General features: G+C 36.9%; 1 protein-coding gene across 6 annotated transcripts in view; it reads left to right on the top strand.

The window, feature by feature from the left end:
• The window catches only part of USP37 (ubiquitin specific peptidase 37), an 86,167-nt gene that overhangs the window by 35,561 nt on the left and 38,207 nt on the right, over positions 1-12,399 (top strand). For all 6 annotated transcript variants that reach the window (XM_032354807.1, XM_032354805.1, XM_032354804.1 and 3 more), the window contains 4 exons: positions 831-992; positions 7,571-7,702; positions 7,863-7,986; positions 8,873-9,063. In XM_032354807.1, the coding sequence (XP_032210698.1) occupies positions 831-992; positions 7,571-7,702; positions 7,863-7,986; positions 8,873-9,063 (609 nt within the window). The remainder of the gene's footprint in view (positions 1-830; positions 993-7,570; positions 7,703-7,862; positions 7,987-8,872; positions 9,064-12,399) is intronic.

Raw genomic sequence — 12,399 nt, 5'->3', positions numbered from 1 at the left:
CCCCTGCTTGTGCTCTCTATCAAATAAATAAAATCTTAAAAAAAAAAAAAAAACCTTAGAACATATAATAGACAAAGGATTAGAATATGAAATACATGGAAATACATATTAGAATATGAGATACATGGAAAATACATAGAATATGAAATACAGATCATTAAGAACCCTATATAAAACTAAGGGTACAGAGAAGCAGTTCAGAGAATAACAATTGTAAAACTATGTTCAACTTCAGCAGTAATCAGGAATATGCAAAATAGAACAACAGTGAGATCAGTTTCACTCATTAATGGAAACCATGTGAAATGGCAGTTCACTGTTAGTGGAAATGAAAATTGGTACAGCGTTTTTGGAAAACAGTCAAGGTCTCAGAAAAGTAAAAATTAAAAATGCTTATTCCTCACATTTTCACTTCTAAGCATATAAACTAAAGGAAGTTCTCCAGGAGATGATGTAAAGGAGTATTTTTGTGTCGTTATTTGTAATAGGAAAAAAATAACTGCCTCCATGTTTTTAAGACTAGGAAAACTGATGTATCACATCCATTAAGTGAGTAAAAGTAAATAGCAAAGTAAAACTATATTACAGTTTTTCTCAAGTCATGAATAATGATAGGTTAAGTAGATATCGTATCATATGCCTCTTCAGCTGTCTATTGACAGACTTGCTAATTTACACTTGGGGAGTTTTTCCAGAGGTGACCATTATTACTGATATTTCTTCAAGTTTAGGATTTTTTTTCCCCCAGATACTGGCTTCTCTGAATCTGCTAGGGGAAAAAATAACATGCAAAATTGTTTTGCTAATGCACTATTTGTTCTTTTTTATAGGACTAATGTTTCAAGCCAAACTCCCTCTGCCAAAAGAAGTTTGGGATTTCTTCCTCAACCAGCTCCTCTTTCTGTTAAAAAACTGAGGTGTAACCAGGATTACACTGGCTGGAACAAACCAAGAGTGCCCCTTTCCTCTCACCAACAGCAGCAACTGCAGGGGTAGGTAAATTCTTTATAGTTTGCTTTCTTTTTATTAAGTCATTAACTGAAGTATATTTTGCTTGATGTCAAAAAAATGATTAAAGGAGGGGTGCCTGAGTGGCTCAGTGGGTTAAAGCCTCTGCCTTCGGCTCAGGTCATGATCTCAGGGTCCCGGGATCGAGCCCCACATCAGGCTCTCTGCTTAGCAGGTAGCCTGCTTCCTCCTCTCTCTGCCTGCCTCACTGCCTACTTGCAATCTCTGTCTGTCAAATAAATAAATAAAATCTTTAAAAAAAAAAAAAAAAAAAAAAAGATGAGGGGCGCCTGCGTGGCTCAGTGGATTAAAGCCTCTGCCTTTGGCTCAGGTCATGATCCCAGGTTCCTGCGATCGAGCCCCGCATCGGGCTCTCTGCTTGGCGGGGAGCCTGCTTCCCTTCCTCTCTCTCTGCCTGCCTCTCTGCCTACTTGTGATCTCTGTCAAATAAATAAATAAACACTTTAAAAAAAAATGATGAAAGGAGTCATATTAATTATAGTTCTCAAATATGCACTCACTTATTAAAGATTTATCACACCATAAGTAATGATAACTCCATTATCTAGTCTGCAGTTTTTGAACTTCGAAAAAAAAGTGCTTGTATAGACCATACTAATCATTAAGTAGAAAATGCGTATTCTCCAATCACATACACTTCGTCATACTCCTGAGATACTTCAACACTATTTTATGTATAACCTCCCCATCCCCTTCATGCTGAAATTTTATTAAATGCATAAAAAAGAGATCATAATTAATAACTGTAATAATAATAGTAGCAGTCTTACTTGAAGTGTTTGTTATATGACAAATACTGTGTGCTAAGTGTTTAAATAGATTTTTTTCTTTAAATCCTCACAGCCCCTCTGTGAGCTAGATGTATCAAAAATCTGCTTTCACAAATGAAGTAACCAAGGCTTAGAAAAGTTAACTTTCTCAAGGTGATGCAGTCAGTGATACAGCAGTAGTGAATCTAGTCAGTTGGACTTCACTTGCATTCTTTTTTTTTTTTTTTTTTTTTTAAGATTTTATTTATTTTTAAAGAAAGAAAGAAAGAGTAGACATGCATGAGCAGGAGGAGGAGCAGAGGGAAAGGAAAAGAGGGAATCTCAAACAGACTCCACACTGAGTCCAGAGCCTGGTACCGAGCTTGATTTCATACCCTGAGATGAATCAGTCATGACTGAGCCAAAAAAAAAAAAAGAGCTGAATGTTCAACTGACTGAGCCACCCAGGCTCCCCTCCACTTGCATTCTTAACCACTTTGCTCTATTCTCTCTTCCCTAATTTTATCACTCCACATTAATCATGGGGGTGTGTGTGTGTGTATATATATACATATATATTTTTTTAAAGATTTTATTTATTTATTTGACAGAGAGAGACACAGCAAGAGGGAACAGAAACTGCCGGGGTGGGAGAGGGAGAAGCAGGCTTCCCATTGAGCAGGGAGCCCAATGCAGGGCTCAGTCCCAGGATCCTGGGATCATGACCTGAGCCGAAGGTAGACACTTAAAAAATGAGCCACCCAGGTGCCCCCTTCCTTATATATTAATACATAACCTTCAACCATGTTAGTATGCATTTAGATTTCCCTTTACAATCTAGGCTAGAATGAACATTCTCATATACATATCTTTTTAAAATTTATTGAAACTTTTCTGTAGGATAAATTCTTGGAAGTGTATTTTCGTTTAGATTAAAGGAAGGCACTTTGAAATGTTTTATTACGAAATTGCTCTCCTCAGACTATCAGCTTGTTTTCAGTATTACTCAAATTACTGTTTTTGTACCAGCTTTAAGGTTATCTTTTTACTTGAATGAGTGACATCTTCCAGTTTGGCTTATTCATTGTAATATATATGCTTAATGTCTTAGCAGATAATAACAAAATTTGCAGTGAAAGTATTTCACTTTATTCTCTGCTTACCTGTTTCTTTTCTCTGAGCTCTTTTTTTTTAGAGAGAGACTAAGTGCATGCACATGCAAGCAGTGGGGAGAGGTAGAGAATCATAAGCAGGCTCAAAGCCTGATAGGAGGCTCGATCTCACGACCCTGAGATCATCACCTATGCAGAAGTCAAGAGTCAGATGTTTAACCGACTGAGTCACCCAGGCAACACAATAGGCAAGATGTTTAAATAAATTGCAGAGAGAAAAACAGTTGTAAAATAATAGCTGAATATGATCAGTACTCCACCTTCAATAATGGATAGAATATGTAAGCAGAAAAATCATTAAGAAAATATAGGATTTGAGCAACACCATAAATTTCCTAGATCTTATGGATATATATAGAACACTCCACCCCGCAACAACACAATACACATTCTTCTCAAATGGACATGAAACATTCTCTAGGAGAGACCATATGTTAGGCCGCAAAGTAAGTTTCAATTTTAAAGGTTTGAAACCATCGAAAGTATCTTTTTGAACAGGTCATGATCTCAGGGTCCTGGGATCGAGTCCCGCGTCGGGCTCTCTGCTCAGCAGGGAGCCTGCTTCCTTCTCTCTCTCTCTCTGCCTGCCTCTCAGTGTACTTGTGATTTCTCTCTGTCAAATAAATAAATAAAATCTTTAAAAAAAAAAAAAATGAAGCTGGAAATCAGTTACAGATGGAAAACTGGAAATATGTAGAAATTAAGTAACACACTCTTAACCAGTAATGTCAAAGAAGAAATCACAAGGGAAATTTTAAAATATTTAGAGATGAATGAAAGCTCTAGCAGCATGCCAGAATTGATGGGATGCAGCAGAAGCAGTGCTCAGAGGGATATCAGTAGTAGGAAACACCTACATTAAAAAAGAAATGTTGGTGAAGCTGTAAAGAAGAGAGAACCCTTGGACTTTGCTGGTGGAATGTAAAATGGTGCAGCTGCTATGGAAAATAGTATAGCAGTTCCTCAAAGAATTAAAAGGAGAATTACCATATGATCCAGCAAGTCTGTTTCTGGGTATATATCCAAAAGAATTGAGAGCAGTGACTTGAACAGATACTTATACATCCATGTTTCACCTAAAGGTGAAGGCAACCCAAGTGTCCAGCGCATGAGTAAGTAAACCAAATGTGTTTTATACATATAAGGGAATACTATTTAGCTTTATTTAACCAGTTTTTAAAAAAAGATTTCAATTATTTATTTGAAAGAGAGAGAACACCAGCAGGGGGAGCAGCAGAGGCAGAGGGAGAAGCAGGCTTCCTGACCAGCAAGGATCCTGATTCGGGACTCTATCCCAGGACCCTGGGATCACAACCTAAGCCAAAGGCAGACAATCAACTGACTGAGCCACCGAGGTGCCCCCTGTTTAACTTTAAATAGGAAAGAAATTCTGACACATGGTACAATATGGATGAAACTTAAAGACAGGCTAAGTGAAATAAGCTGGTCACCAAAGGACAAAAACTGTATGATTTCACTTACATGAATTACCTAGAATAGTCATATTCACAGAGTCAGAAAGTAGAGTGGTGATTGCCAAGGAGAGGGCAATAGGGAATTATTGTTAATTGGGTACAGAGTTTCAATTCCAGAAAATGGAACAGTTCTGGAGGTTGATAGTGGTGATAGCTATACAATATTGTGAGTGTACTTGATGGGTCTGAAACTGTGAACCTTAAAATAGTGGAGCGCCTGGCTGGCTCATTCAGTAGGGCATGCATGTGACTCGTGATCTCTGGGTCATGAGTTTGAGCCCTATTCAGCATAGAGTTTGCTTTAAAAATTTTTTATAAAAATGGTTAAATGGTAAATTTTATGTGTATTTTATCATGATTTTTAAAAAATGACCTCAAATCAATAACCTAACTTTACACCTTCAGGAGGTAGAACAAGAAGACCAAACTAAACCCAAAAGTTATCAGAAGGAAGATTAGAGAGAAATAAAATAGAGACTGGAAATACAAGAGAAGTACAAAAACCAACAAAACCAGAAGTTGATTCTTTGAAAAGATCAACAGACCTTTTATCTAAACTGATAAGATTCACATAACTAAAATCAGAAACAGAAGTTAGTATATTACCACCAATCTTACCAAAATAAGAATGATTTTAAGACAATACTATGATTTCACCACCAAATTAGATAATTGGATGAAATGGGCAGATTTCTAGAAACAAGGGAAAATTGTGCAACTCTGAAAAAGAAAGTATAAAAAGTTGAAGAAAGTATATGAACTCAAAGCCAAAATGAGATACCATTTTACACTCACTAAGGTGGCTATAATTTTAAAAAAGAAACCTGAAAATAACAAAGTATGTGTTTAGTTAAAAAAGTCACTAAAGAGTATACACTGTATAGCATTCTATCTTTTGTTTTTTATGAAAAAAAATGAGAAATAATAAAATACATGTTTGCTTATATGTATAAATAAACTTTCAAGTATATAAAATGGAATATGTTAAAGTGTAATGTTATATTTAATATTTTGTTTTTGAATTATAATACTTTAATCTGAATTTTGTGTATTACATAAAATATATAGATACTTCACTTTTTATATTTTAAGTTGCTGTGTCCCCAAGTTCACTGGTATTTTCTTCAGTGTTTCATCTGCTGGTAATCTCATTCAACAATATTTTCATCCGTTGTGTTTTCCATCTCTAAAATTAATTTGGGGCTCTTTTGTATCTTCTGTTTCTTTCCTTTTAGGTTAAATGTTTTCCTTTGCACCTATCATCACCTGAAGCATATTTATAGTAGCTGTTTTAATATCTGCAGTTGGGTTTGATTATTCTGAGACATGTGTTTAAGCTCTTTAGTGTCAAATCTAGAGTGGACTTTATTCTAAGACTAATTTAATTCCTTTTCTAAATCATGGCTCCTCTGGGATTTCTAGTAATGTCCTATGAGTTCACCTAAGTCTCTCTACTCTGGTGGGAACTCAGACAGCTTTGGGTCCTGCATGAGCTCTGGAATTATTCTGCTAATAGCTTCCCAGTAATCATTCTTTTTCTTGAAGTTCTTCACTGGTGTCATGCAGTTTTACTGCAAGCATGCACAGGCTGGTATTCAGCCGAATACTCAACAGACTGTGTATTTCTGGAGTTCTTTGTATAGCTCCCTCCTCTCAGGTAGTCTGTCCCAGAAATCTTAGCAGTCTCAGCCTATCAAACTCCAGTTTCTTTCAACTCAGTACAGCATGATTCCTAGGCTCTGTTTGGGTACCCCTCCCCGGACAGAGTTCACAAATTGACTGCAGCCAGAAACCCTGCATAATGGATGTACGCACACCGTTTGTTTCCCTTCTCTTAAGGATCACAGTCTTGGTGCGGCCTGTTATTCAGTGTTTTGTCCACTGTTTTTTTTCATTGTCCATGATAGTAGGATAATTCCAGACCCTGATACTTTATCATAGTCTGAAGTGGAAGTTCTCCAGGGTATTCAGAATTGCCATCACCAGTGATCAGCACAGGAATATCATGTACCTCTGAGTGTGATACCCTTGGAAGGACATAGTATCACTGTGTCACTGCGTGCTTTTCCAGCCTGAACTGAATCTCTTCATGAGGAAATAGCAAACCTAACAAGAGGAATGGTCCATTAAAAACCAGTGGTGGGGGTGGGGGAGGCTGTATTCCTCACAAATGTCAATATATGTTAGATAAGAGCATATCAGCATTAAATTTTATAAAGCTGCTAAATCTGCTTTGATTATATAAGAGAATCTTCTTGTTCTTGTGAAATACACCATGAAGTATTTAGGGCTGAAGGGCTGTGATCTATGTAGCTTACTTTCATGTAGTTCAGGAGGAATAAAGGGAGAGGTGCATTAAATGGTAAAGTGTATATTACAGAAGATTAACTGTCGGTGAATATGGATAAAGAATATTCTTGTGCAACTTTTTTGAGAGTTTGGGATTTTTTTTTTTTAAGATTTTATTTATTTATTTGACAGAGATTACAAGTAGGCAGAGAGGCAGGCAGAGAGAGAGGAGGAAGCAGGCTCCCTGCAGAGCAGAGAGCCTGATGCAGGGCTCGATACCAGGACCCTGGGATCATGACCCAAGCCGAAGGCAGAGGCTTTAACCCAGTGAGCCACCCAGGTGCCCCAAGGGAATATTTTTAAAATATTTATAAAAGTTTTTTTAAAAGTTTGCTTTAGAAAAGTGTTTGGCAATACCCATTAAACCCAAACACATATATCCTATGACCCAGCTGTTCTACTTCTGGGGATATACAAAAGAGAAATAAGTTATATCTCAGGGAAAAAATTAAAATTATAAACAAGAACAAATAGCTCTTTGCATAAGTCCCCAGTTATTTTTACCATTCATTTGAAAATGTATCATTTTCCTTATTTTAATCTTATAATCCAGTGGTTCTCAAAGTATGGTTCCCAGACCAACAGCATCAGTATGAACTGGAGTCCTGTTAGAAATGCACAGTTTTGTACCCTCTCTGTCTAGATCTACAGTTTCTATTTGGGGCCGAGCTATATGTATTTTAACAAGCCCTCCATGTGATTCTGATGTGTGCTATACTGGAGAACCCCCTACTTTAATGAACATATGTCAGGAATTACTGTAATCTTCTACAGTACTATTTTTTTTCATTTTCAGCTTCTCCAATTTGGGAAATACCTGCTATATGAATGCTATCTTACAGTCTCTTTTTTCACTTCAATCATTTGCAAATGACTTGCTTAAGCAAGGTATCCCATGGAAGAAAATTCCACTCAATGCACTTATCAGGTAAGTGTTACATTCTTACTAAGTAACCTTTTACCTTATTGATTATGGAATAGCAGAGTTATAGACACTGAAAAGTTTTATGTGCCATTGCTAACAGTCTTTAAAATATGCTAACCGAACTTCTGTAAAAGAACACCAAACTTGTCTCTTCTTTTAACAGACGTTTTGCACACTTGCTTGTTAAAAAAGATATCTGTAATTCAGAAACCAAAAAAGATTTACTCAAGAAGGTTAAAAATGCCATTTCCGCAACGGCAGAGAGATTCTCTGGTTATATGCAGAATGTGAGTACTAATTGTTTTTTTGTTTGTTTTTTTTTTTTTTTTAAAGATTTTATTTATTTATTTGACAGAGAGAAATTACAAGTACACTGAGAGGCAGGCAGAGAGAGAGAGAAGGAAGCAGGCTCCCCGCTGAGCAGAGAGCCCGATGCGGGACTCGATCCCAGGACCCTGAGATCATGACCTGAGCCGAAGGCAGCGGCTTAACCCACTGAGCCACCCAGGCGCCCCATTTTTAAACATTTTAGAGATAAGGGAAATTGAAATGATATCAGTGTATTGTCTAATTTCCATTTTTAAATGAGATTTGTGTACGTGTGTTCATCACAGGTTGAAAGACCTGAGGACTTACGTTAAGGGTTAACAAGACTCTTCTGTGTATTTTATCATATTGAAAAATACAAATCTCGTTTGCCATAATAGGAGCTTAGGCTCTTTTAGCTACAAAGGCTATTTTAGAAAAAAATACTTTATCTTAAAGGAGTAATTCATTTATTCATTCATGCTAATCCAACTGGTAGTTAAGAATATAAAATCTGTCATTCTTTTTTTTAATGTTTCTTTAAATACACCTCAGTTAACATACAGTGTTGTCTTTGTAATAAGACACTGTGTGTTGTGTGTGTAATATAACATACAACACTATACAGTAATATAGTGCATTCTTAGTTTCAGAGGTAAAATTAGGTGATTCACCAGTTGCAGTGTCATTTAGTCTTATTCACAAAATATGTACCCCCAGATTGTTAGAGTAAATCTGACCTTTTTCACATATGGTACTGACCTCCAAGTGCTTTAGTTGTATAAGTCACAGTGTTAGCAAGCTATCATTGTGATAGGAAATGTTTTGATTAAAGATGTTATGATTAAAGATATTGTGCCTTCTTAGGATGCTCATGAATTTTTAAGTCAGTGCTTAGACCAGCTGAAAGAGGACATGGAAAAGTTAAATAAAACTTGGAAGACCGAACCTGTTCCTGGAGAAGAAAATTCGTCAGATATTTCAGCCACCAGAGTGTACACCTGCCCTGTTATTACTAACTTGGAGTTTGAGGTTCAGCACTCCATCATCTGTAAAGCGTAAGTAGCCTCTAAGAAGACTCTTCGTCCTTTTAATTCTTGATGGCAAGTGATTAAAATTCTTTTAGAAGGTTTTAATTCTTCCTTTCTTTGTCATAAGGGCACATAAATGCATAGATTCTACCAAACATCTCTTTTCTATATCATTTATAAAAATGCTTTGTAGGTGAAAACTAAGGAGAGCTTGACAATTTCGTCATGTGCTGTAGTGCTGACTAAACACTTAATTTTGATCTATGAATTTGTTTTTGTGGGTTTTTCTTTTAATCTCTGTGGAATATCGAGATCTTTGGGAATACTTGTTGTTCTTTTGTTTTTACCTGAAAAGACTCCCTCCTGTTGCTTATTTTATTAAACCTAATTATTTTTATTAAAAATCATTTTTTACAGGATCAAAATCTGAATTATTTTTAATCTTTGCAATACTCTTTAACCTTATTTTTATTGATTATTCAGACTTTCTACATTTAGTTAATTTCCATGCTCATCACCAAGACTTCTATACCGTGCATTTCACATCAAAAGGTGCTATTTTGATTAATCTTTCAGTAGTACATCTCCGAATATGTTTTTTCAGAGAGAGTGGAATCCTTCTGTATAAGTAAGAATTGTGTTGCTCTCACACAGGAGTTAATAAAGAATTATTGAATCACACATAGCCTTTCCCCCTTAATATCTTACATAAACTATCCCATTGTGTTTTCTTACTCTGTGCCATTTGGGAGAAACCTGATTTTGTGGGTAATCTTTTTCTTCCTGAAAATCTGTGATATTCTTTAATTTTGAAATTTACATTTTGAAATTTTGAAAATTACATTTACATTTTCACAAGTTTCACAAGTTTGCATTTTCACAAGTTTGCATCTAAGTATTTTGTTTAATTTTGCCTTTAACATGATGGAGCTTTCTCATTCTGAAAGATTTGGGATTTTCTTCCACTCAAGAAAACTCTTCTCTAAATAGTACTTCTCTTCCATTTGTTTTGAAATTTTCTTTAGAAATACTCAAAACGCATATATTGGCTGTCCATTCTGTCTTCCATTTTTTTTGTTTTTCTTAGACTGTTCATGAGGTCTCTCCAAGCTATAACATTTTAATAATTGTGACTAGAAGTTTGAACATTCAGATAGACACTAGAGTGTTGTATCACTAGTATGTGTGACATTTCTTATCTTCATAATTTCTTCAGTCTTTTGCTCCCCCAGTGGATAAATTATTTTTACAAGAAAAAGTCCAGGTTTTGTTGTTTTTTTTTTTAAAGGCAAATTTTACTTTTTTTTTTTTAAGATTTTATTTATTTATTTGTCAGAGAGAACAAGAGAGAGAGAGAGCACGCCCACAAGCAGGCAGAGTGGCAAGCAGAGAAGCAGGTACCCTGCCGAGCAAGGAGCTGGATGTGGGACTTGATGCCGGGACCCTGGGATCATGACCCAAGCTGAAGGCAGTGGCTTACCTAACTGAGCCACCAGGCGTCCCAAAAAGTCCACATCTTATAAATGTAGTCCATCTCCTAAAAGCTGGAGAGCCCATCAGCAGTTAATAATATGGTAGCTAGTTATTTTTTCCTTTTATTCTAACATACTTTACCAACAAATTTGTTCAGGTTAGGCAAAGTTTTAATTATTGTTACTTAGTTGTGGGGGTGCCAGCCACATTTTTTTTAATAGGAAAATTTCAGTGGTCCCTGACAGAAATGGCTACCGGCACTACAAGAAGCAAGAAGGCCATATCAAAGTAGTGGCTGCTGGCCTGTGCCTGTGGCATCAGTCAGGCACTCCCCTTACACAGCACCCAGATACTGGGTGGGTGTTTGAGGTGTGTGCACCGTGCATGAAGTGAGATAGCACATGGGATGTTAGATATGCCGGGCAGGTAGACTGAGCAGCAGCCCAAGAGTGTGGCGAGTCTGGGTGGCAGCAAGACACTGTGAGGCCACAGCAGCAGTGGTACAACCACCTCCTTAAAGACCTTGCTTTTGTTGCTTCATTAGCAATTTTCTTTAACACAGTTTCTTAAACACAAAATAGTTTTTGGCTCTCAGAAGATTGCATACACTTCTGACTGTAATTTCCATTGTTTAGCCTCTGTCCCATCTCACTATAGGTTAGTTTGGCCAATTTGCCAAATGTACTTATTTTTTTAAACTATTGTAGTTTAAATGGAATGTAGTTTAAATGCTGTAGTTTAAATTGTTTTCAGTTACTTTATATGGTATTTTGGTATGGCAGTATATTATTGAATATGAAGAATTCTCCATTCAGAGAACTTAAATTATCTAAAACTAAGTGGTATTCTCCATAAAACCTTTTACGTTCCCCCTATCTCAGTAATAAATCTCAGTAATAACAGTTCCATACTCAGAGTTTTATCAGCCCAAAAACGTGGTGTGTTTCTTACCTCCTCACTTTATCTTGCATCTCTCCATCTCATATGTCAGGAAATCCTTTCAGCTCTTCCTTCAAGAGTATATCCCAGGATCTGACCTCTTGCCACCATTCTGATCAAAGCCACCATCATCTCTTGCCTGGATTGTTGGAATACCTTCTTTTTTTTTTTTTTTTTTTTTGAAGATTTTATTTATTTATTTGAGAGACAGAGATCACAAGTAGGCAGAGAGAGAGGAGGAAGCAGGCTCCCTGCTGAGTAGAGAGCCCAATGCTGGGCTAGAGCCCAATGCTGGGCTTGATCCCAGGACCCCAGGATCATGACCTGAGCCAAAGGCAGAGGCTTTAACCCACTGAGCCATCCAGGAGCCCCTGTTGGAATACCTTCTAAACTGGTCTCTGTGTTTCTATCCTGTCTCTCTCTTTAGTCTTTTTTGAACACATTAGCCAAAGTGATCCATTTAAAGTGGAAGTTAGGACGCCTGGGTGGCTCAGTTGGTTAAGCAGCTGCCTTCCGCTCAGGTCATGATCCCAGCGTCCTGGGATCGAGTCCCACAATGGGCTCCTTGCTCAGCAGGGAGCCTGCTTCTCCCTCTGCCTCTGCCTGCCATTCTGTCTGCCTGTGCTCACTCTCTCCCCCTCTCTCTCTGATAAATAAATAAAAAATTTTTAAAAAAAAAACTGATAAAGTGGAAGTTAGATCATGTTAGCCCTCTCCTCATTAACCTATAAAAGCTGAAGTTCTTACTGTAATATGCAAAATCCTGTATCATCTGTTCTCTTCCCCCAGTTAACTCTGACTTGATCTCCTGCTTCTCTTTGCCTTCCTCATTCTGTTCCTAATTAGCTTCCTTTCTTTTATTTTTTTTTTAATGGTACCTAATGACCTTTTTCACTTACTCGTCCCTTTATCTCAGACTCTCTTTCCCCATATTCCTCTCCATATCTTTAT

Source organism: Mustela erminea, chromosome 8, assembly GCF_009829155.1.
Source record: "Mustela erminea isolate mMusErm1 chromosome 8, mMusErm1.Pri, whole genome shotgun sequence".
Taxonomy (NCBI): domain Eukaryota; kingdom Metazoa; phylum Chordata; class Mammalia; order Carnivora; family Mustelidae; genus Mustela; species Mustela erminea.
This window is presented reverse-complemented; position numbering and strand designations above follow the sequence as displayed.